The sequence below is a fragment of the Dipodomys merriami genome, unplaced genomic scaffold, assembly GCF_024711535.1.
Source record: "Dipodomys merriami isolate MVZ:Mamm:240054 unplaced genomic scaffold, mDipMer1.0.p SCAF_305, whole genome shotgun sequence".
NCBI classification, from domain to species: domain Eukaryota; kingdom Metazoa; phylum Chordata; class Mammalia; order Rodentia; family Heteromyidae; genus Dipodomys; species Dipodomys merriami.
Genome location: NW_027204549.1, coordinates 898,826 through 924,011, shown reverse-complemented (window position 1 = coordinate 924,011; position 25,186 = coordinate 898,826). Strand labels below are relative to the sequence as shown.

The window sequence follows — 25,186 nt, the reverse complement described above, 5'->3', positions numbered from 1 at the left end:
GCTTCCCACCACCGCCATCCGGCATGCCCATCAGAGGCCCAGAGTCTACACCATCCCGGTCTGAATCCTCCAAAAACAAAACAATTGGGCTTAACCTTTGTGTCTTTGTAAGTTAGTTGTCTCGGGTATTTCATAATAGTAACAAGAAACAGCCTCAGATAATGTTTGGTGAAGGGGCTCTCTATTTTCACGATGTATTGGGTACTGTCAATTATTGCATAGCCAGTCCTGCCCTGGGGGCTGGAGCCAGGAACCTCAGCCCTTGTCCCAGTTCAAGCTGCTTCTCAACCAACTCCCCTTGAGCAGATGGCCCAGACCCAACAACCGGAGGGCTCATTGCCCAGAGCCATCAAGCTGTGGACAGGCCTGGAATTCAGCCACATAGGCCAGGTCCCACAGAGGCCAGTTTCTGCCCTTTTCTGGACCTTACCTTTATTTTCTGAGAAACCAAGGGATTATACTAAAATTTCTGATCTATAGGATGTTTATGATTCTCTTGTTGTCGTTGACTTTTAGCATTTTTATGGTTCTCTTGTTGTCTTTCTCCCAGTTCTCTATGTCCCCTGCCCCTTGTGCTGTGTTCTGAACTTAGCAATGCTTAGATGCTGGCCTGGGGCGGCCTGAGAAGAACCCTTGCCTGTCTTAGTGCCTGATTTTCCTCTATTAGAGATAAATGCATCTGAGGTCCCTGGTACAACATAAATGCACCTAGGAGAGATGGTACTTGTGACTATTTTCAGCTGAAATTTTAGTGGTGCGGTCTGTATTAGAGAATGGGTACAGGGTTGGGGGAAGGAATCACCACAGGGTGGTCCAGTGCTGGGCAGCCAGCACCAATGGAGTGGACTACAAGCACCATGAAATACTGACGAGGTCTGCCTTGTACTTCTGCTGGCCCTGTGGTTTGCAGGGGCTTCTGTTCTCATTGCTCAGCTGGTTGGCTTGTGTGGTTTCTTTAAGGTGAACAACCTTGTTCCTCCTCTAGGACACTGGGCGTGTGACATGTAGGGTGAGGGGTGAATGGGGAGCAACGTGACTGTAGCCCCGTGGTCACTGGTTCCTTGTTTACTCAACTTGAGTGTCTGATGTGGATTTGGGGCATTTTTGTCTGGAAATCCAGGACAAACTCCCACTGGATCTGCTCAACCTGGCCATAGGTTCCTAAGCTGTGACCCCAGATCTCAGACATCCTAATAGGCAGCTACTATGTAATACTCTGTTGGGTTCTACTGTGCACCAGACACCATTGTAACGTTTCTTCAACTGGGCCAACTTGAATGACTCAATAACATGGCATGATAGAGTCTTTCCCAAAAATGGTGCAGTGGTACTTCCAGTGCCCTGTGTCTCGGGCCTTCGCTACTCCCCTCAGGAGGCCGGGCCTGTTCCTCCTCTCCCTCCTCCAGCTGGTGACTGGAATGTTGGTTGGAATGTGGCAGAAATCAGATAATTTGATAGCAGACTGTGAGTCACAAATAGGGATATGGCTTGTGTCAATTTGTCTTTCTCTTTAAATCTGTCTCCTTTTCTTTATCCACTTCTTTATCTCTACCTCTCCTCCTTCCCCCAAATTCCCAGGCTCCCTCCAACACACACACACACACACACACACACACACACACACACACACACACACACACACACACACATGCACATGCACACATGGGCGCGAAGCTTGCCTTTGGGATGCAACCACCACCATCTCCTAAGGCCGTCCAGGAACCTACTCTGGCCCCTCCAGAAAGTTCCAGCCAGTAGCCATCTATCTACACAGAGATCCAAATCTTGACCACCCACCATCCCTGCTCCCAGCCTCTCTGTTGCTCAGATGATGAACTGTCCGTCGCAAGCCCTGCCCCAAGTCGTGTTTTCATGAGCATGGCGCTGTGGTTGCACACACTACATTCTGTCACGATGCGTTATGCAACTCTGTTATGAAACACTGGTTAGTAACTGAAACACAAGGGTGTCATTCTCCTCCCTGCGGTCAGCACGGTGAGACGGGCCTGTCACTCAAGGCTCCTATACGCAGCAGCAAGACTTGAATGCAGGCTCATGTTGCACCTCCGTACGACCCTGGTGCCAGAGGCCAGGCATTTATCCAAGGTGAGCCCGCCCTGGCCAACGCACTGAATCCTGTGCTGTGCCTGAGCTTTGGACCCTAAAGGCAGTTACAAGAAGCCATGAGGAGAACTAGGGTTTTCACCATCTGAAGGGAGCTGGAGGAAGTCTGCCGTCGTACCCCCATTCCAAAGCTCCAGAAAGCTCAGTTCTCCACCTGTGAAGTGGACAAGGTGGGGTGTGTTTTACAGGGGGAGGTCAAGACTGGGCATGAACGTCATGGGGTGGGGACACCCGCCTGAGGACCCAGGCGGGGAAAGGAGGCCCCTGGGGTGGGCTGTGACCCAGCATGGGGCTGGAGGGAATTAGGAGGTCTGAGGAGGACTGGGCATTTGGATGCGGGCTGTGGAGGAGGCGGCCCGCACCTTCCCCAGCCGAGGTGGACCTTGTGTCCCTGCCTCCAGGTCTGAGGCACGCTGTGCCGGCTCCCTCAGGAATCAAGGCAGCACCTGAACTGTCCTGTACGCTCACTGTCCTGGGCACGAGGTGCGGAGTCCTGCTGCGCTGCCCCCATGTGGGGTGGCCTTCCTGCAATGATGTGTTGTTGGGAGCAGGCACCCTGAAGAACCCATTCCAGCTGGATTCACGCCTATCATCCTAGCTACTCAGGAGGTTGAGATCTGAGGATCAAGGTTCAAAGCTAGGCTGGGCAGGAAAGTCTATGAGACTCTTATCTCCAAGTAACCACCAGAAAACTGGAAGTGGCACTGTGGCTCAAGTGATAGAGCACTGGCCTTGAGCTGAAGAGCTCAGAGACAGCGCCCAGACCCAGAGTTCAAGCCCCACAACTGACCAAAAACAAAAAAAACAAAAAAAACCCATTTACTAGGTGTCCTGAGCTGGCAGCAGGCCCTTGGTGGCCCAGGAGTCGGGGCTTGAGAGTGTCTTGCTCAGAGTAGCACCATCCTTGAGACTGGAAGCTGCTCCCAGGAGCCCCGTCCCCCAGAGAGCCAAGTGGATCTCCCTGGAGCCCAGGCAGGCTGAGAACTTTGGGGGGCACTTGCAGTGTCCTGGGGTCAGCACTTCCCACCGCTAGGCATCCAGACCGGCCACCAATGAGGCCTTCTAGAAATCCATTCTTCACGTTGCAAGAATAATCTGTAATCATGAACATCAGAAAACACAGATAATAAACTATTCAATTCACTTATGATCCACCCACCTAGAAGTGACTGCTCTGCATTTGCTTATCTGCCCAGTTTTAGACATTTTTTCCTGTACATTTATAAAAATAGCTTCCTTCTGTATATTTTCTTCTGCAGCTCTCTCTTTCTTCTTTGTTCCTTCTTCTGCTCACAGACACACAGATACACACACACACAGATACAGACACACACACACACACACACACACACACACACTTCCACATCAGCACAGGGCCATGCTGTCATTCTAGTTTCTAGGTAGCTTTTTACCTGCTGTATACAACACCACCATCTTCTACTAACCTTTTCCACTATTACCAAGAATGTTCCATGGGTGAACGTCTCTTTGCATCTTCTTCCAATTATTTCCTTCAGTTACATCACTAGAAGAGTTTGTGTGATGTCAAAAAGATACATGTCTTTAAAGCTGCGCACATTTGTGTTGTCAAATCTCCTCCTGTGAAGGAGATTCTTGGGCAGCCGTGTCTAGGATGCCAACCTCCCCTCCCCGGGGAATTCCATTTCCTTTTCACCAGAGCGACAGTGGGCAATGCCATTCATCCGTGTGGCGTGCACACTGTCTTGGCAGAGGACTTTGGGCCTTCCTGTATGGTCCTCGTTCGTTCTTTCTCCTGGTGTTTGTCAGGCAGGCACCTGTGCCCAGGCCCCATTTTGCACTGGGGACTCCTCCCACTTGGTGCACCTTGTGCTGGCTGCTTTGCTGGGAGTGTTTTACTGTCTGCGATTTCACAGGGCAGCACGCCGAGGGCACAATGGCAGCTGTGAAGGTGGGGACGGTGGCATCTCTGCTTGGTTCTGTGTTCTTAGCCAGCAGAGGAGTCCCCGTTGGTCAAGTTCAAATGCAGTCAACACACAGACTCTCTGTGCTGGGAGTCAGGAGCGACCACACTGGGCACACAGCACTGGAGGCTGCACTGATGGAATGAATATCAGTGTGTAGCTGATCAGAAAAAGAGTAGCACCCTCTGTCAAGATGTGCTCATATGCCAGGGTGGAAGGTGGGTGTCTTTTGGATGCCTTTCTGGGAAAAATGCCTTTTTTTTTTTTTAATGAAAAGGAAAAGCGAGTTGGCATGGGTGGAGGCGGGAGGGGGTGCTGCCTGAGGCCACAGGCAGGTTTGTGCAAGTGGTCTGGTCACGGAATTCCCCTCAGGTGTGCAGCCCTCTGCCTGAGATGGACTGATAGACCCGGCAGGGGCAGTGACAGGAGAGCTTTGTCTGTGTATGGCTGGAGGCGCCGAGCCTGACTTCGCCAGTGATTCCAGGGGACTCTGGTCTGGAAGAGATTCTCCTCTTCAGCCCTCTCCCTTTCTCAGCCTCAGCTGCCGTGCTTGCAGCTTTGGTGTGAGGCCTTTCATGACATTCTGGAGGTGGCTGGGTCAGCCGGAAGACTGCAGCTTCAGCCTGGCTTTGTTTCTGATCATGATGGGTCTCGGGCAAGTCCCCTGTCCATATCCTGCCCACCTTGGCACCACTCTGCTCAGACCAAGAGGCCCCCTATCATTGCCATGGGCCTCCGACCCATGCCCCATGCTGAGCCACGTGTCATGTCACTCCTCCACTTAAGACCCCTCAGAACTTCCCGGCCAAGTCTCCCACAACTGGTACCCGTCTGTGGAGTGGGGTTCCTGTCTGTATCTCCGGGCTTGTCTGGTGCTACACTCCAGCCCCTCCGGCCTCCTTTAACCAGCTGTGTGGCCTTGGACGAGTACCTTCCCCTCTCTGAACCTCAGTTCCTAATTTGAGGGTATCAGCTACTTTCAAATCACTCGCAAGTCTTTCAGGCCCTTCTTCTTCAAAAGAAATGACAAAGACCCTGATCCTCAGTATACCTTTCCTTCCATAAATGCAGCTTTGTCCATGCTATAATTACCCTCCAGTTACAGCCTGTCGTTTCTTCCACGGTGAGGAATATTCATCCTGAAGGTTGCATAAAGCCCTCAGAACCATTTGGAGCATGACAGGACAGACATGGATGCATTTCAAATGTTTCTACCTCTGATGTCTGCCCACATTGATTACTTTTTATGATCTGTGACATCGTAAATATCCAATGGCCTTTGACCCAACAAAGGTTCCCCAGCCTGAATGTCCCATGAGGGCCTAGACCAGCCGTGCGCACATGGTGCGTATGTTTACTGGAGCCGGTTTACAAAGCGAGATTGTGCTGTCATCTGCGCTGTGGTCCGGCAGCATGTTGGAGAGTTTGAAGCCTTGGGCTTTCTGTCATCTTTCTGTTCCTCTTGGGAAGAATGGCATTCTATTCAATAACACACTTTCTCACCAGAGCCCTGCTTCAGATAGGTTTCCACAAAAAACATTGATCTACGAAGCAAGGGCCTGACCCGGGGATGGATTTACTATGGCATGCTCACTCTCTCAACACGTTTGTCATCTACAGGACTGAACACTAGGAAAGGGAATAGATAAATATACCAAGGTGGATAGATGGGACTGAATCACAGCCCTGACAGCCGACTTGGAGAGACTGGGCACGTTCATGCTGTAAGTGCAATCTCTAGCCACCTGCAGGGCTGAGAAATTGGTATCTTGCTGAACTGGGTAGTTTATGTCTGTGATCTCAGCCTTCCTAGAAAGACCATGAAGCCATTCCATGATCTCATTACATGGCCAGTTCCACCCCAAACTGCAATACATAGTGATACCTTGTCTCAAGAGAAGGAGAAGGCAGAAGAGGAGAGGGAGAAGGGAGGAAGAGGAAGAAAAGGAAAAGAGAGAGAGGAAAGGAAGAAGGAAAGGAATTAGCATTTAGTATGCTTAGCACAGCAATTAAGGTCAAAGGAATTACTTTTCTTGCCCAGCACAAACACGTACTTTGTCTAATTGAATGAACTTGCCTGAATAGCATCCAGTAAGATGAATAAGACAGCAGGTGATTACCGAGCAGCCTTTGCATGGGATGCTCCTGGAGGCGGGGCTTGTCATCTGGGAAGAAGACTGAGCGTCACAGCACCTCCCTGATGGCCAGGTATTTTATTTTTTTGCTGGTTGTGGAGCTTGAACTCAGGGCCTGGGCGCTGTCCTTGAGCTCTTTCACTCAAGCCTAGTGCTCCACCACTTTGACAGCTCCACTTCCAGCTTTCTGGTGGTTAATTGGAGATAAGAATTTCACAGACTTTCTTGCCTGAGCTGGCTTTGAACCACGATCTTCAGATCTCAGCCTCCTGAGTAGCCAGTGCCTGGAAGCAATGTAAACTCATCTTCGCACACAGCCCCCTGGGAAATTGAGTCTCAGAAAGGTTCAGTGACCTGGCCACATGAGCAGAGTTTGTGGTCAAACCCAGAGAGCAGCATTCACCGTTTACAAGCTCGGAATTCTCTCTACTAGGAGCTCATGTGTTTCCCTCCTCCAACACAGGAATGAAAACAGGCTGAGAAGCAATCCCACATGAGGTGAGCTCAGCGAAGGATGTGGGAGTCTCAGTTGTAAGGTGGCATCATGACCCGCCAGCTGCGTGGACTTCTGGGGCTAACCCTTGTGTCCTGGGGTCCCAGTGTCTGGATGAAAGCACAAGTGTAGGAAGCCAGGGGCAGGGTCATGGTGGGAGAGGGCCAAGGTTGTGGGGGGACATTGTAGGGGCAGGCAAGGTTGCAGGGTGACAAAGTTAGTGCTGCCCTGTGTTCTCATCATGAGCAAGTTACTATCCCCTCCTGGAGCCAGGGGTCCATGCAGAGGCTGAGAGATGATTTGGGGTGGGGGTGGGGTGTGGCGGGAACAGGGGTTAGGGAGGGAGAAGAGCCACTCATGTAGCCTTGAATCCAAGGCTACATGAATGTGCCAAAATGGGAAAGTTACCGAGATGCTCATTTTTTTTTTCCGTTGGTGCTGGGGCCTGAACTCTGGGCCTGGGCGCTGTACCTCAGCTGTTTAGCTCAAGGCTAGTGCTCTACCACTTTGAGCTACATCGCCACTTCTGCTTTTTCTGCTTAGGTGGTACTAAGGCATCGAACCCAGGGCCTCCTGCGTGCAAGGCAAGCACTCTACCACTGAGCCACCTTCCCAGCCCAAGATGCTCACATTTAAACCGGTTCCCAGAGGTAGAAGTGGGTCCTGAACCCTGGTACCATCCCAGGTGGCTGGATCAGCTCTCAAGAGAGCAGACCTGCCCTAGGGAAGGTTATTTCTCCACCTTTTCCTCCCTCCTTCTGTCCTAAAGGAATGCCATTCTGCCGGCTCCTGGGCCTTTTGAAATAAGGCAGTCGGTCCTTGCCTTCCAGACACTTGCTTGCTTGACAGGAGGGGCTCTGCAGAACAGCGCTTGCAGGCTCTCCTGCCGGATGGGTCAGCTCCCCGCTCAGCTGGGCCACCGCGTGCGCTTCTTTGAGGATGCTTTTGGATGCGCTGATCGACTTCAAGTAAGGAAGATAGATTGCCTTCTAGCATGAGAGTGGGCCTCATCCAACCTGTTGAAGCCCTGCCCTGCAGAGAACACAGGGGCTTCCCTGGAGCAAGAAGGAATTTGGCAGCAGATGTCTTCAGACTTGAGGGGTCACTCGGATCCTCCCGAGTCTCCGGACTACCCGCCACTCAGTGGGTTTGGGGGTTTGCTGGTCTCTGTGGCACACAAGCCAGTTCCTCTCTGCATAGATGCACTGATTGTTGACTCCCATCTTCCAGTGTCAAACCCCATGTTCACACCTACAGCCTCTCCTGCTGGCCCTCCGAGGGTCTCCTCTCCACCATCCCACAGCCTTGCAATGCCACTTCAGCAGTTTCTGGCGGTTAGACTTTCTCCTTGGCGAACTCCAAGGCAAGAAAGGAGAACTGAGAAAGAACGTTCCCATCTTCCTCCATCACCCAGTATGAACCTTCCATCTTGAATACCACCAGGAGAGCAACTCTTCACGAAGCATGGAGTTCCTTGCCTGGCCTTCCACGCTGACCAATCCCAGATGGCATCCAGGCCCTGTAGCACTGTTTGAGAAGAGGGTTTTTCACCTTTGCTCCTTGGAGAGCTTGTTCTGAAGCTTCAAAATCCAGCCACCCTGTCCCCCACATGCTCTCCCCCCCCTTTATCCTGTCTCTGCATCAGCGTTTTTATCCTCACGCTGAGACTATGTGGGTGTTTGCCTCCTTGACAAGAGCCAAGCGGGCAGCCTGTCTCCATCATTCACTGGGGATGACCGGCCGGTCCCCTGGGGAAGCAGTTTCTCCTCCTACCTGCTTTCTACTCACATTGAGAAGTAAAATGAAAGGGAGGCAGAGAGGCTCTCAGTGGCCCTTCTAACTTTTTTCAGTTGAAGGCTAAGTTACAGAACTTAGTTTTTTCATGAGACCGAGTGCTCATCCTCAGTGGATGCAGAATGTAGGAGCCTCCCCCTGCCGGGGATCAGGCACATAGGGGAAAGAGGGTCATCCCCGTAGAAGTGGCGCAGTTCACTTCCTCCCCAAAGGTGGCAGCCTTCCAGGAGACAAGCGGTCTGGGTTCTGTACATTTAGTGTTGTCCTACCCGGATGAACCAGTGTGGGGTTCTTAGGGCAAATGCCCCCTCATCCCGCTGGGTGCTTCCCCCTCACAGATGGCATGGACCAGATCATTTCAGAAAACCACATGGATGAGACCGCAAGTATTGGCTTCTGTGATCGGCCGTTTCACTTTCCATTGGGGGCAGCTGAGGTCCAGGGAGCCAAGGGAACTCGCCCAAGGTCATGAAATTCCCACCAGAGCTTCCTGTAACCTTAACCTGCCATTTGTGCAGCAGATACTATGGGAAATGTTGTGACTGAGACTTCAAGGGCATGAAGCAGACAGTTTGCCTTCCATCATGAGGCAGTGCTAGGGGATTCCCGAGCCTGTGCTGAAATGCTTGCTCATGGAGATCCCTGGGCCCAGGCCCAGGAGCCTTAGCCCCAGGATGTCTTGGCAGAAGATTGCACTGCAGATTGAGGAAATCCTGGCAGGTCTTGGCTAACTCATTTCTCTCTACATAATTAAAAGAGGAGAAGTGAAATGTCAGAAGAAAATACGTATTTAATGCATTTTAAAAAGCACTGTTCAGTTCTGAATTCTGGCCTTTTGGTTTCTGCCTTAATTCTTAGCTACTGTAAATCACTTGCAAAGGCTGTTTTAGATTAGAAAATAGCAGAGGCTGGGAAGCAGATTTGCCATCTCAGCTGCCTTTGGAGGTATCACCTAGAGTTTCCATTTTGCAGAGTGGAAGGAGGCGGAAGTGGCATTTGGCCCACAGATGAGTCTGATCTCTTTAAATGAAGATAATTATTGATTGATGTTAACATTTGAATACAAGGGGGCTGGCTTCTTTATGACATTTCCCTCCATGCATGCAATGCACTTTGAACCCCTCCACCATATTCTCTTTCTTCCCTTTGCAGAGCATCAGATTATTTCATTCTGCTGCATTCATGAGTGTATTATGTATATAACATGCTTTGATCTTCTCTATCCCTCAGAATCCACCTTTCCCCTCTTCTCATTAAACCCCCTCTAGACAATCCTCTTCCCCTTCATTCTTCCCATACCTTCCCCTTCCTTTTCCCCTTCCTCCCTTCTTCCTTCCTTCCCTCTATCCTTCCTTCCTGTTTCCTCCTTGCTTGAGATTTCCACCAAAAACTTCCTACAGAATGATGGTCTGTGCAAGTGCTGCTTGGCATGGAAGACATTTCCAATTCCTGTTTAACCCAAGTGTGATCAGAAGAATTCAAGTGGAGTACCAGGCTCACACTTTCAATCCCCGTTACTCAGGAAGTGGAGATCTGAAGGACTGAGGTTCAAAGTCGGCTCAGGCAGAAATATCCGATAGACCCTATCTCCAGAAGAACTCAAGTGATAGGGCACCAGCCTATGAGCAAGCCCAATGAAGTGGGAAACCATGAGTTCAAAACCCAGCGCGCGCGCACACACACACACAGTATTCAAAAACTGAGGATTCACTAAAAAAAGAAAGAAAGAAAGAAGAAAGAAGAGGAGCTGACAATAGCTCATGTTTGGGAGACATCAATTAAATGCTTTGGCACCATCTACTCGGGAACGCATTGCTATTCAAGCCCATTTCTCCAAGAGCGCCGGGGGGGGGGGGGGGGCTCCGAACAGAGGGTTGTTTACGGGTTCCATCCCTCTGGAGTTTTCCTTAGGCCTGGGAGCTGGCTGACCTGCCCTGGCACCTGCGCGGCCGGGCTCCCCTGCCCACTCGTGGCCGCACGTGGTAGTGCAGCCCTGGACCCCGGCTGCAGAAAAGCCCGCCACCAGCCAGGGCGCAGCCTCGCGCCGCGCCCGCCGCCGCCGCCGCGCAGGAGCGGGGATTCCAGAGCGAGCCGCCGCGCGCAGACCTCGGGCCGGCGACCCCGCGGGCGCCGCCCGCCCCGCTCCCGCCCTGGGCCGGCCCCCACGCGCCCCGCGTCCTTGATCGGTGGCGGCACAACTTCCCCGGCGGCGGCCAACTTCGGTGAAGGTAGCGGGGTCCCGGCTCCCGGGAACGGAGGAGGACGGGGGGTCCCCAGGGTGGCTGGGTGGGGCTGGGGGAGAGCCTGGGGCGGGGGGAGCGGAGGCGGCGCGGGGTCGGGCGCCCGCTTCCCCGGGGGGCGCACGGGATGCTCGGGACGGCGCAAAGTGACTCTGCCTGGGATCAAGACGCGGGGAGCCCGGCTGCCCGGACCCGCGCGCGCACACACGTCGGGCTGCGGGTCGGGGAGAACGTTCCCCAGCCTTGACCCCCCCCCCGCCCCGTCAGATGCAGACCCCACCCGGTTATCTGTAGGAGGCCGGAGGGCGCGCGGGATGGGTGGGCGCGCTTGGGGGAGACGCTGAGGGTCTGGAGGACGCGGGTGGAGGTCCGGGGATGGGGTGGGCGGCGGGGAGACCCGGAGGCCGCGCTCGGAAGCCTCGGATGATTTCGACGCTCCCGGAAGGGGTCCCCCGGGTGCGCCCCCCGCCCCCGGCCATCTTTTCACGGGTCCGCGGTTTGTTGCAGGGTGGAATCCGGCGATCACCACCGCGGGCGTCCGGGAGCGGCCCCCTTCCCTCCACCTCCCCGAACCCTCGGAGCCCCAGGCACACCCCGTCCCGGGCCCGCGCCATCCCCGCCTCCTCAACCCCAGCCCCGCAGCGCCCACGCCTCGACGGGCTCCGGGGCCGAGCTCGGCACCCGCACCGCCGCGGCCGCGTTCATGGAGGGCGCGGGCAACTGCAGCGCGGGGCCGGCCAACGCCAGCTGGGCGCCGCCGCCGCCCGGGCCCGAGGGCAACTGCACGGCGGGCGCGGGGCCGCCGCGGCGCGACGAGGCGCTGGCGCGCGTGGAGGTGGCCGTGCTGTGCCTCATCCTCTTCCTGGCGCTGAGCGGCAACGCGTGCGTGCTGCTGGCGCTGCGCACCACGCGCCACAAGCACTCGCGCCTCTTCTTCTTCATGAAGCACCTGAGCATCGCCGACCTGGTGGTGGCCGTGTTCCAGGTGCTGCCGCAGCTGCTGTGGGACATCACCTTCCGCTTCTACGGGCCCGACCTGCTGTGCCGCCTCGTCAAGTACCTGCAGGTGGTGGGCATGTTCGCCTCCACCTACCTGCTGCTGCTCATGTCGCTCGACCGCTGCCTGGCCATCTGCCAGCCGCTGCGCGCGCTGCGCAGGCGCACCGACCGCCTGGCCGTGCTGGCCACGTGGCTGGGCTGCCTGGTGGTCAGCGCCCCGCAGGTGCACATCTTCTCGCTGCGCGAGGTGGCCGACGGCGTCTTCGACTGCTGGGCCGTCTTCATCCAGCCCTGGGGACCCAAGGCCTACGTCACGTGGATCACGCTCTCCGTGTACATCGTGCCGGTCATCGTGCTGGCCGCCTGCTACGGCCTCATCAGCTTCAAGATCTGGCAGAACCTGCGGCTCAAGACGGCGGCGGCCACGGGCCCGGCGGGCCCCGCCGCCCTGGCGCGGGTCAGCAGCGTCAAGCTCATCTCCAAGGCCAAGATCCGCACGGTGAAGATGACCTTCATCATCGTGCTGGCCTTCATCGTGTGCTGGACGCCCTTCTTCTTCGTGCAGATGTGGAGCGTCTGGGACGCCGACGCGCCCAAGGAAGGTAGTGCGGGGCCCCCGGAGGGAAGGGCGGCTGGCACACCGGGTCTGAGCTTCCAGAGTTCTGGGCCCAGCCACCCCTAGCCCTGGGCAGGCTGGCTTTATAGACAGGCAGCCTCTCTGAGCCTTGATTCCGTCTTCCGTGAGATGGAACTGATAAAGAGCTCCAGCCCTAGCCAGGTAATGGGGGAACAAAAGGAGAAATGGCAGGTAGAGTGCTTAGCACACAGGCCTTGCACCGCTCCTTGTGAGGGAGGGGAAACTGAGGCAGGTAACTGCTTTTCCTGCAGTTAGCCAGTGGCGGAAGAAGGTTTCCAACCTGGGCCCAAACCCAAGCTCCTATTTGAAGTCCAAGCATCCCTTGGACAGGTCACGAGGTCAGGTGTGGATGAGGACAGCCTCAAGCTGGTCCTTTCACCCAGCCAACCAGACTGGCAAAAGGCAACTGTTGGGGCATCCTGGGGAGGCGAAGGCAAGCTCCTGAACCTCTCATTTAGTGGGTAATGAGCCTCACATGTGTGCATGGTGGCACACATGGGAAGCCCTGAGCAGGCAGATTGCAGAGGTGCCCAGGACTAACGCTGGTGCCTGCCAGAGGCAGAAGCAAGGAGCCAGGTTTGGCTGGGAGGCTGGGAGAGGTGTATTTCTGCTCTGGAGGCTGCTCAGGTGACAGGACGGTGGCCTGTGCTTGTCAGAAGGCACAGGAGCATCCACAGGAGGAGGTTTGGGGAACAGAGCTCCAAGGCCTCAGCCTAGAGTCAATAGCACCTCACCTCTGCCAGTTCTAGTAATTTACAGGGAAAGATCATGGGCGGGGTGGTCTGCGCCTTAGTCTTTCATGCATACATGAGGGAAGCAGGGGCTTCTAAGACTGGCTGGAAAAAATCCAGGAGTTTATTCTCACGTCCACCCAGTGCAAATGTCCTGGCTCTGATGGGATCGTCATGACACCCAGCAGTCACAGACCCAGCACCTTGGGAATCTGAAATCTCAATGCAAGCCCTCTTTTCCCCATTCTGTAACTTTGCTTTGCTCCCTTCTATACACCACAGACTCCTGGCTTTAGGGAGCCATGCAGTTTGCATCACAGTGTCCAGGACACTCGCCACTCAGCATGTATGGAGGGCCAGTGGTCCTCAGAGTGAATGCCATACCCATCATACCCTGCGACGAGGGCTCCGCAGAACTCAGCCTGACTTGACATCAGGTCTCCTGGCCAGGCCTTATAGAGGGCTCAGGCCCCAGCAAGCTCAGGAAGGCGCACAGCCAGTTAGGGGCAGAACAGTGACTAGAGCTGGCTTTGCTGCCCTGGGATTCGTAGCATGGCCAGGGAGCTGGGATGGACAGAAACCAGTGGTGGGTATTTCTAAAAAGAGCAGTGGAGCATACCTGTTTCTCCAGAAGCTTGAACATCAGCCACTGAGGAAGTGAGCCTCGCTCCCCTCAGCACAGGGATAAGGGGAAACCTCCTGCCCTTACTAGCCCAGCCCTCCCTCCCCTTGCTGTAGCGGCAGGCTTTAAGGATGAGGACATGTCTCTGCTGTTCATTCCGTGATGTCTCCCCTCTCCTTTCTGCCAGTTCTCAGGTGGCTTCCTGGTGTCCCGACCTACCCACCCTCCTCCTTTTCTTTTTCCTCCCACCTAAAGAAAAAGAAGATACAGCCAACCCTTGCGTCATGACTGAACTTGCGGTCTTTTTTATGCTTTCAAAGTACCTACCTGAACAGCTTATTTTTCCTTCTTAAAATTAGACAGATAGATAAATGCAGATAGGTAGATAGAGGGATGGCTAGATGGATAGATAATGTTGGAAGTTTTAGCACCCAGCTGAAGTGGAGCCAGAGCCTCTGGGCACATGGAGTCTTCCCAAGGTCTTCTTGTGGATGAGAGTATCAGTAGAGATGGCTTCTGTTCGAAGTCAAGGTCAGGGAGGATGTGGCGGTCTAGGAGATCAGGTCCTGTCTCCTTGGCTCTTTGGCTTCTTGCCTCTATCACAGGTAAGGATGGTGTCCCATGAAGTGTCCGAGGCTTCTGTACGGGTGCTGACAGCGCAGTGGAGAGCACTTGGGGGAGGAGGGCTCCGAAACTGCTGAGGCCGCCGAGTGTTTTCGCGCACACGAGCCCATCCAGATGGGAGCCTGGTGGGAAGGACGTGGCTCTGGCCACCAGCTTGGCCCAGTCTCTTTTCGGCCTCTGGGAAGCGTGGGTATAGGACAAGATCAGCCGGAATGCATTCCCGTGTCCACCAGGCCTTGCTCTAAATCATTCCCGGGAGAGTATGGGCCTGAGAAACGGTGCTGTGTGCAGTCACTTGGGAGACGTGACTCACCCAGCACCAGTAAGTATGGAAGTCAGAAGGAAACACATATCCAGCCATGCAGGAGCCTCAGACTGGGGTCAGGGTGAATGGTTGCTCTCTGGAGGCAAAAATATCTGCACTAGGGAGTCCCACGCCACACAGGACATCATCACACCAGGCTGGGGGGGAGGGGGGGGCAAATAGGAGCTCTGCAAGCTTCACTGATGGGGGACCCATAAAGGTAAGAGGGGTGGACACCGTCCGCACCCTCACCACAGACCCCACAGCCTCAAGTGCTCTCTCTTCCTCTCTCATCTGTCTGTCTCTCTCTTTCTGTCTGTCTGTCTCTCTGTCTGTCTGTCTGTCTGTCTCTCTCCTTTGAATGACATCTTTCTCTACAAGCACTACCATCATGGGTTCAGAGCTCAGGCCCAGTGTTCAGGTCCCTCTGTGAGATCAAATACCTCGGCAGAGGCTCTGAAGAGGGGAAAGCAGTAAGATGACAACAGCAGTCACAACGGTGCTAGTCTGTGGGCACAGGCCCCGCTGGGTCAGTGCAGCTGGGTGGATGACCAGAAGGGGCAGGCTGGCGTGCATCTGGGGCTCCCTGCCGGTGCACATGGGAAGGGCTGGCTTCCTTCTCAGAGGCCCCGGAGCCCAGGAGAAGTTTCTGAATGAAAAAAAAAAATCGTAGCCCCATTCATACCTTGTACACCCATCTTTGTATTTCAGAAAGAATAATGCTCCCCCCGCCCCCCGCAACATGCTGATTTTTATGGAAAGGATCACACGCCCCTGCCCCTCACAATGGGAGGCACGCTGGGGCTGAGGTTGTTGCCCTGGGACCCCTGGGGTCCACAAGTCTTGTGCAGGGCCAGGGCACGTGAGCCACAGGCAGCCTGTGTTGGAGCTTGATTGGCACTGCATGGCCTTCGGGTCTCCCCCTGGGCGTCCACTGTCTCCTTCCGCAGCAAGGCCTACCTTGTGGGTCTTGGAGGTGGGGTAGACGGGGCCACGGGATCCAGGTCCTCTCCCAGCCTCCCCGTTCTACTTCGTAAACATGTGGTTTGTGTTCTTGAGACTGATCCTGCAGCTCAGCAGGGGTTTCCGGCGGAGCAGGGGATGGATGTGTTCTTGAGCCTGGGCGGAGGGGAGTGAGGCCGGAGCAGAACTTGGCAGGGCAGTAGGTGATGTGTCCAGTGAGCGTGAGGGGGAGGAGCCTCCGGCTGTGGGCGGGGACACCGGTGCCCTGGACACCTACATGCTGGCATGGTGACGAAAGCCTGCGTCACGTCTGTGGGGTGGGGGAGGAGGTGCAGAAGCGAGGACCCGAGGGGTGTGAAGAGCTGGACTGGGCAGATGGGACACTTTCTACGCAGCAGCACTGCAGGGGAACGGGAGCCTGGGCAGCGGTGAGTACCACATGGCTAGCGAAGCTGAGGATCTGGGCACCGGCGGGTGTTGGATGGGGAGGAGTGTGCTGGGGGCTGGGCGTGCGTGCTTCCCTGACTTCAGGAGGCCCGGTGTTCAGCATTTTTCTGACTTCCAAGCCTCCTGTTTCTGGGGCTCCAGAATCCCTGTGGTGTGACCTGACTGCCTTCCTTCCCGTACCGCTGTGCCCTTGGTAAGGTCCCTTTGGAAGAACTTGCCCTTCGTGTGACCTAGCCCCATGGAGATCAGCAGGAAAGCAGACAGGCTCTGCATGCTCAGCCCCACAGAGCTCTCCGGCTTGGCCCTCTGGGTATCACATTTTTGGAATTAGGTGGACAATGAATGGGCAAACTCTTGTCCGATGGGGCAGTTGTGGGTTCTTTTCTGTTCTTGGCGAATGCTAATGTTTTCCCTTTGGGTTTCTGCTCCGAGGTGGCTTCATTCTCCACCCTTCCAAAGCTTTGATTAATTACAGGAAAAGGAAATTTGTTGGGTGAGATAACAGTCTCTCGGACTTTCCTGCCTGAGCTGGCTTCAAACGGCAATCCTCCGATCTCAGTCCTTGGAGTAGCTAGGATTACAGGTGTGAGCCACCAGGGCCTAGCTCCAGCCTGGACTCTGGCGTGTGGTGTGCAGTCTGCAGAATCCTATCCCCCAGGCCTGGCCTGCATTCTTGGTTCCTGGGCTTTTGGTGCTGGCTCCTGGGAGTCAGCCTTTCCTCCCGGGTTCAGCTAGAGCAGACGCTTCCTATCAGCTGACCCAGTGTTTCCTTGCTTCAGCCTCTGCCCACTACAGCCCTTGCCTCACACCTGAGCCAGCAGTCACTCTTGCTCATTCTATTTCTCTACCCTTGACCTTGATATCTGTGTCTATATTCTGTTGTCAGGCAGAGAAATTGTCTTTCTGCCTTTCCAACGTGCTAGTGGCAATGGCTGATTTATCAGGACTTCCTGTCTGCTAATTTCATGCTTCGATTCAGGTCAGTCCCTTATCGACCTCTTCCTATTTTCCAGTCTCTGCTAGCAGCTGGGGACAGAGCCACGAATGGGACATAGTCACCAGCTAAGGAGTCTAAGCCAAAGTAACGATGCAGTTGCAGAAGTATTTTTTGTCACGTAGTGTGAATACCCTGAGGAGGCATTACTTGATTCGGTCTCCCTAAGGGAGAAAAAAATCAGAAAGGATTCTGAGAGAGAGCAGCATTTGAAAGGGGTATTGAAGGATAAGTAAGAGCTTGTTGCACAAAGCAGTAAGTGCAGCTTTTGTGTTGAAATTGGACAGTTACCTTATTTTCTTCCCTTACAACCTCCTATGCTGCTTGGAATGATGCTTCTCAAGCTTTATTTGTGCACAGGTCATCCGAGGACTTCCTTCAAATGCCAGTCTGTTCAGTGAATCTGGAGTAGGAGCTCCAAGACTCTGCAGTTTTAGTGGACAATGATGCCTGCATGGATCTTTATCAGGTTTGGCATCCACCTTCCCACTTGTGGCTCGTCAGCGGATGGGGAGGGCCTAGACACGTGCAGGGAGAGCCAGCTTTTCTCCTAAAATACGGTTCTTTCTCAGGCCCAGCCCATTGAGCCTGACAAGTCATTTGGATTTGACCAGGGGCAGAATCTGTAGCTCATACATCTGACTCTTCATCCCGACCCTGCCATAGGTGGGCAGATCACACATCAGTGAGTTATAGAAAAACCGTAGTTACAAAGTTATGGTCTTTCCAAAGATAATATCTTATCGTATATCCTGGGCCTCCATTCTTCTTTTTTTTTTTTGTCCTGGGGCTTGAACTCTGGGCTTGGGCGCTGTCCCTCAGCTCTTCAGCTCAAGGCGAGTGCTCTACCACTTGAGCCACAGCGCCACTTCCGGTTTTCTGAGTGGTTTATTGGAGATAAGAGTCTCACAGACTTTCCTGCTCAGGCTGACTTTGAACCGCGATCTTCAGATCTCAGCCTCCTGAGTAGCTAAGATTACAGGTGTGAGCCACTGGCACCCGGCATGGGCCTTCATTTTTATTCAAGCATACATAACTTTTTTAAAGCCTTCCCCTAGACTGCCTGCTAAGGACCCAGACAATCCCTGCAGATCCAAAAAAGGCCTTACACCCAGATTCCTCCTAGCCCTGGAGTAGGTCTTGCTGGGCGTGCCTTGTCTTGTCTGAGGGTCTTTTGCAGGCCTCACAGGGTGGGCTGGACCTGACTTTTCTGAGATGGACGAGTTGCCCCGTGCATCTGAGTTGTGCGTGAAACGCGGTAGTTGTCTCAGGAGAGGCTGTGGCCCGCTGCCCGTCAGCTGTCCTAGGCTAATTTGGGCTCTCAGCTCTCCCCGAGTGCCGGGAAGTCCGAACGTGGGAGTTCTTGAGGAGTGAGTAAAGCCAAGCCAGCGGGGGTGGAATGCCCAGCGCATACCGTCCTCCGGCGGCCCCAGGGCCTTGAGCCCTCCATGAATCATGGAGCTGCACAGAAATACACAGCGATTCTCCTCTCCCAGGAAGAATCACCCAGCAGGTGACACCGGCCTCTAATGCGTGGCCACTTCAGCTCACGGTCCTGCTTGGCAGATAGGAGTTGTTCACGTGACGTTCCCCTGGTTCTCAGCCACTGCACCAAGTGCGTGGCCTCCCCTCCCTGCCCCCTGTCTAATGCTGTTCTGGACTTTTACCCCCCCCCCCCTCCAGTTTGTGAGTCTCTTGAGGGAGGGCTAGGACTCAATAATTCCATTTTGGTTCCCTGTGGGAGCCAGTGCCTGGCATAGATTTTGTCCTCCCCCACAAAATGCCCTAGGCACAAGCCAGGCCGCCCCAGGGCAGCCTCTCAGTTGCCATGTCTCCCAGAAGGACCGACTGGTGATTTCTGGCTGGCATCCTGGTCCCCGGGGAAGGCCTGAACTTTATGGCAGGTGAGGAGGAGATGTGATTTTATAACCAACGCTTCCACAAAGACCCTGCTGTCTGAACATGGCCCATGACAGCCGCAGCCTCCCTTCAGGTTTCTTTTCCTTTATACAAAATATTATTATTATTATTATTATTGGTCTTGGGGCCTGAACTCTGGGCCTGGGCACTGTCCCTCAGCTCATCATCTCAAGGCTAGTGCTCTACCACTTGAGCCACAACACCACTTCTGGTTTTTTCTGCATATGTGGTGCTGAGGAATCAAACCCAGGGCCTCATGCATATGAGGCAAGCACTCTACCACTGAGCCAGCTTCCCAGCCCTATTTTTTTAAATTATCTTTAAAGCAGTTGCCATTCAACAAAGTGGATTATGACTACATTACACCTTGATCAATCCCCACATACCCCTTTCCTCCTCATTTTCCCCAATTTGTAGGATATGTACTGAATTTAGTCTGCCATTTAACAAACACTGTGTGTACTATATGCATCTTGATCTGTGTCATCCCTGCAACATTTTTGCCCCTTCAACTCACCCCTTCCTCAAAAGGGACAGTCTCAGGAATCTTCCTTGTCACCCTAGCTGCAACCTTCCACGAGCACTTGCTCCCATTGCCCTGGTCAGGACAGTAGCTGAGCTGCATGGTCTGCTGTTACCGGGGCCTTAAATCCTGGATAGGGCTTGGATATCTCAAACTTGTCTTGCAACAGTCCTGTGATGGGACCCGTACAGCTGGAGGACCTGAGAAGAGGAGAGGTTAGATGATTTCCCATAGAATACACAGCTCACCAGGGGTGGAGCTAGGGTTGATGCCCGAGTATGGATGATTAGGAAGGAGAGGCAGCATAGGGTTCTGGTGTGTGGCAGTGTGGGAGAAGGGGTCTGAGCTTGCCCTGTGCTCTGCACACCTTCCTACGCTTAACCAAAGATTGCCTGGCCTTTTCAGTCCAGGGCCCAGTAGCTTGTACGGCATAAAGTCTTGTTCACACCTATTCAGCTCTGCCGTAGGGAGCTCTCAGGTGAATGGCCAGGACAAGGTTTTGATAAAATTTATAAAAATAGCAGGCCTACAAGCTGTAATCTATTGACAACTTGTCAGGGGCAAGGGTGGATGATGATTGGATGGACAGACGGATAGATGGATGAACAGACAGATGGACAGACAGTCAGGAGGTCCTGCTTCCTCTCCCAGGCACGGTGGGGCTCTTGAAAGATTGCTGCTGGGTAGTGGGCTGATCAGCCAGCACTTAGCCTAGCAGGGAGCCCTATTTGTTCCAGAAACAAAAGAGTTGTTCTCTCTGCTCCTCAGAGCACACCGGGAGTGTGATTGCTTGGTCAGCCCATGTCTTTGCTTTGGGACTGGTAAGATTTTACTAGTTGGAACCAATGTGGCACGTGAGAATGCCAGCCGAGTTATAATGAACCAGACCCCATTACCGAACATAGGGTAACTTGCTGTGAGCTCTCAAGGAAGTCTGTCACCTGGTCTGAACTTTGTTCCTTCATCTAGAAAATGGAGTCAGGGCTGCTTCAGGAACTACTGTTCTGGGTGGACCTATGCAGAGATGCTGATAACCAGAATTGTCTCCTGCTTCCTTGGAAATGACACCATGAAATGGAAGGGCAATGTTTCCCCGGCTTTGTTCAGTTCTGGTTCCTTGGTAATCAAGCAAAGCCTTTCCTAGACACCAGAGAGGGCAACCCTGTAGCCTACACTTGGCTCAGAAGTGCAGAAGGCAGGTTGAAGTGAATCCATCATCGCCTGCTCAGAAGCTATCCACAGCTCCGCTTAACCTATGGGACATCCGCTCCATCTTCTTCTTTCTGGCTTCTTCCCATCCTTGCCCCACGCAGTTGCTGAGTGTTCTGACCTGTGCTCGCCCCTGGGCCTGCATTCCCGCTGCGTCCTCCCTTTGGGGCGCTTTCCAGGGCCTACCCCTGTGGTTGGTTCTGCCCAGCTCCGCTCTCAGCTGCCCGTGGAGGCTGGAAGTCTCATCCTTGTGAAGTCCTATCTTTGGATGATTAGGGTATCATGAAATTAAAGACATTTCAAATGAGTCCTTAGTGCTGTCCGCTGGACAAGAGCAGGTTTGGCTTAGAGAGGGTTTTTCATAACCCCAAAGAACCAAGCCAGCTAGATCAGCCACTGCATCGGTGGCTACCAGGAGGGGGCAGGGACCCAGCCCTGGTCCTTGACTGTCCCCCAAGCCGGCCACTCACAGGTAGCCAGACTACCTGGTTTCTTAGCAACTCATTATATACTTGTGTTTTTGCCCTATAATGTTTCTTTTTTTTTTTTCTCTTTAAAAACAGATTTATTTTTAAAAAGCCAGAAGATTTTTTTTTGAATGCAAAGAGGCAAATCGCTGTTAGGGTTTTAGAATATTTGCAAGTACATAATGAAGTGTCATGAGATTCATTTCTGGTTCGTTTGCTGATATATGCTACTTAAGGGTGTGCTGGACGATGTGTTCCCTGCGGCTGCGCTTCGGCTGTGCTGACACGGGAGAGGCGTGGCATCATGTCCGTACCGCAAACCGCGCTGACTTGGGAGCATTTGGAATTGGGGCTTTTCATCTTATGAGTATGTAACACTAGGCCCAGGTGTGACATTTCCTTCTGTCGCATCTCAGAACCTCATTCGCCCTTGTTCTTCACTTTGTGGCTGATCGTTTGTTTCTTAGTGTCACGTACATTATTTTTATTTTTTTTAGCCTCTTGTGTGAGTTTTGAACATCTATATTTTTAGTCTGGCAGGTGATTTTTAATTTAAAACTTGAATTTATCTCCTCACCCACACAAATATATATATATGCATATGTGTATATTTACATACATAGATTTACAATTCTCTTGTAGCGAACGTAAGGAGTTGGGTAGCACTGGCTTGTTTGCTTTCACCACTGCGCTTCCATTCGTGATAACGTCACTTTCCAGGATGAGAGCCACTCCTTTGCTTTCTGAAAGGTCTCTTTTGTAATACTGTCTGATGTCCTTTGCTTTTGTCCCACCAGACGCCACCGGTTAACAAGACCAGTGGTTCTCAGACCTGGGTGTGCATCAGAACTCGTGACGACACATGCCCAAGCCCAGCTTCCCGGTTTTACTAGGTAGTTCCAGCCATGGGCCTGAGAACCTACATTTTCAGAAAGTTCTCAGTTACCTCTGGGCTCTGGGAACCCACGTTAGGGCCTCGGATGGACGGCTGCCTCTGCGCCTGGCTTTGGTGCCTGTGGGTGTCCGGCACACTCTCCTGGTCTTCTGTGGGTGCCCAGCACACTCTCCTGGTCTTCTGTGGGTGCCCAGCACACTCTCCTGGTCTTCTGTTGGCATTTGTGTCCAGCTCCTGCAGTGCCCGCAGCCCAGGGAAGATGGCTTCTCCGGCTTGAGCTCTTAAATTCTTGGTTCTTTCTGCCAAAATTTTCAGGAGAAATGAGAGCGGTGGATTTCCAGCTCTCTTGCTGGACGCAAGGCCCTGCGGGGACGGGGATTCTGACTTCTGTTGTTTTCTTTGGGGGGTTTCTGGGGGTCATCTCACCTCATCTGTTGGCAGGAGATTTCTACAGTTTACCAGGCTTACGGCCATTGAAGGAAACTGAGACTTGAAAATTTTTTCCTCCACTTGAAATGACCCGGGATTAAGATGATTTTCTGCGTGCTATTTCTCAGTGGAAAAGAAACATTGGGGGGGGCAGTACTGGGATTTGAACTCAGAGCCTGGTGCTGGACTTTGACAGCCTCTTCTCTTGTCCTCCATCTCACAGCCTCGGCCTTCATCATTGCCATGCTGCTGGCCAGCCTCAACAGCTGCTGCAACCCCTGGATCTACATGCTCTTCACGGGCCACCTCTTCCACGAACTCGTGCAGCGCTTCCTCTGCTGCTCCTCTAGCCACCTGAAGGGCAGCCGGCCCAGCGAGACCAGCGTCAGCAAGAAGAGCAACTCGTCCACCTTCGTCCTGAGCCGCCGCAGCTCCAGCCAGAGGAGCTGCTCCCAGCCCTCCACAGTGTGACCCACGGCCAGGCCGGGGCGCCTCCGAAGGCCAGGGCCAGCCGACGGCAGGCTGCCCTTTGGAGGCTGTGCACGTAGGTGGATAAGGAGCCTTTGGCTTGTCTTTTCCATGGCTTGAGTGCTGGGCGGGTTCTGGTGCGTGATGGGGAGGTGGTCTTGTTGGTGGATGAGAGGTTGTGGTGACCTCTTCTGGGCTCCCATGTGTGTTCTCCTCCCCATCCCCCCTCCTGCCCTGCACGCATATGCGCACACATGTACACACAGACACACACACACACACTGTATTTTCACTCCAATATCTTTACTCATTTGTTCTGAGCTCTTGCCAAAGGTAGTAAGTTTAGGGTGGGTCAGGAAATCCAGTGTTCTGGGTTTGGGATATTCGGTGGGGACAGGATCTTAGATGAGAGGTTGGTGCTAAATTCCTCCTGACCTCCAGAGTGCTTTCTGCCGTTGAGTGGTCCAGTCGTAGCATCCTGAGGACCAGCTTGTAAGAGGAAGCCTTACAAGCAGTGGGTTTCTCTGTCAGATCATCTGACGCAGAGAGCCAAAGAGAACCCGAGTTGCAACTATTTTAAGAAGATAATCTGTAGTGAACGCGTGGGAAAGAAAAGATAAAAGATCCTAAAGGAAGACAAAAGAAAGAAATTCTTTGTTGATGACACTATTTTGTACGTACAAAATCCTAAGACATGCAGACACATGTGCACACGAACATCCCTTTTGGAACTAATGAGTTTAGCAAGATCACAAGATTGATACAGACAAATCAACTGCATTTCTCTAGTCTACTGATGAACAATAGAAAAATGAAATTAAGAGACATTCCATTTATAATAGTAACAAAAGATACTACTTTAACGTGGGAATTTAAAGATACTGTTTTAATATAGGAATAAATTTGATGACAAAAAATATCAGGCTTGTGCCCTAGAAGCTGTGAAATGCCCTGAGAGAAAGGAAGGGAGGTTTAGCTGAGTGCAGAAGCGTTCTGTATTTGCGGATGAGAGACAGTGTTGTGAGGATGGAGTCATTGTCTCCAAACGGAACAGATGCCATGCAGTCCTGATCAGAATCCTAGAAGGCTCTTTTCTGAAATTGAGCTAGTTCTAAATTCATAAATGAATGGAAGGAACACAGAATGCCCTCCCCCCCCCTTTCCTGGAAAAGAGGTACAAAGTTGAGCTGGGTGCTGGTGGCTCACACCTGTAATCCTAGCTACTCAGGAGGCCAAGATCTAAGGATCATGGTTCTAAGCCAGCTCAGACAGGAAATTCCATGAGACTCTACAAATGGCCACTGAACCCAGGAAACAATGCTGATCATTATTAGGAGAATATAGGGAAAACAACAGCCAGGGTCCAGCCCACTTACCCACTAGAATGGCTATACCCAAAAGGATGGACAGTAATAAGTGTGGCAAAGAGGCGGAGAAACGGGACATTGATGGTAAATAACCACAGCAGCTGTGGGAACCAGCGAGGCTGCTTCTCACAATAGTTACACAGAATACACAACAGGACTCGGAAATGATCCAATCTTAGCTATTTCCCCAATGAAGATGTACATGTTCCCCCAAACGTGTATGCTTGCCCTCATTCCACCCCTTCTTATTATAGCTTCACTATGGAAATACCCACGTTTACCAAGTGATGAGTAGCTAAATAGGAGATAGGATATTTCTACAACGGAACATTAGTTAGCCATAAAAATAAATGAATTATCACTTCAGTCTGTAACGTGCATGAACTTTGGAAATGCTGTGCTAAGCTAAAGAAGCCGTTTGTCCAAAAACCACACAAAGATCCCATGGGAATGAAATGGTGGAATGAGCAGCAATCTACACATAGAATATGGAATCCCAGTTGTGGGGGAAGGAGCTATAAGGAGAACTGGGAGGGCCTGCTCCCACGGGGGCTGTTTGGGGATGAGGAAAATGTTCTGGAATCTGAGGTGGTGGTGTATGATTTTGAGAGCATTAAAGACCGCTGAACTGTACCCCTAGAGGTACGAAAGAAAGAAATGCTCACCAGCTGAATTCAGTGAAAGCCATCATTGCTGGACGCATTCCTTGGACTCTCACCTCCCTGAGCTCTTGTTTCTCAGGTGACTCGCAAGAGAGACTTTCCAGTTTTGGCCAACAGCAACAGCCGTCCAGACATCCCACCTGGTCTAATAAGGGCCCCGGGGATGTCTTGCCCCTGCAGATTTTCCTGTTTCGTG

At 52.9% G+C, this 25,186-nt stretch overlaps 1 protein-coding gene across 1 annotated transcript; it reads left to right on the top strand.

The window, feature by feature from the left end:
- The first annotated feature begins 11,432 nt into the window (after nt 1-11,432).
- Nucleotides 11,433-22,964, top strand: LOC138840880 (oxytocin receptor). The gene is made up of 2 exons (XM_070041274.1): nt 11,433-12,330; nt 22,717-22,964. The coding sequence occupies exons 1-2, from the start codon at nt 11,433-11,435 to the stop codon at nt 22,962-22,964; spliced, it is 1,146 nt and encodes a 381-aa protein (XP_069897375.1).
- The last annotated feature ends 2,222 nt before the right edge of the window (nt 22,965-25,186 follow it).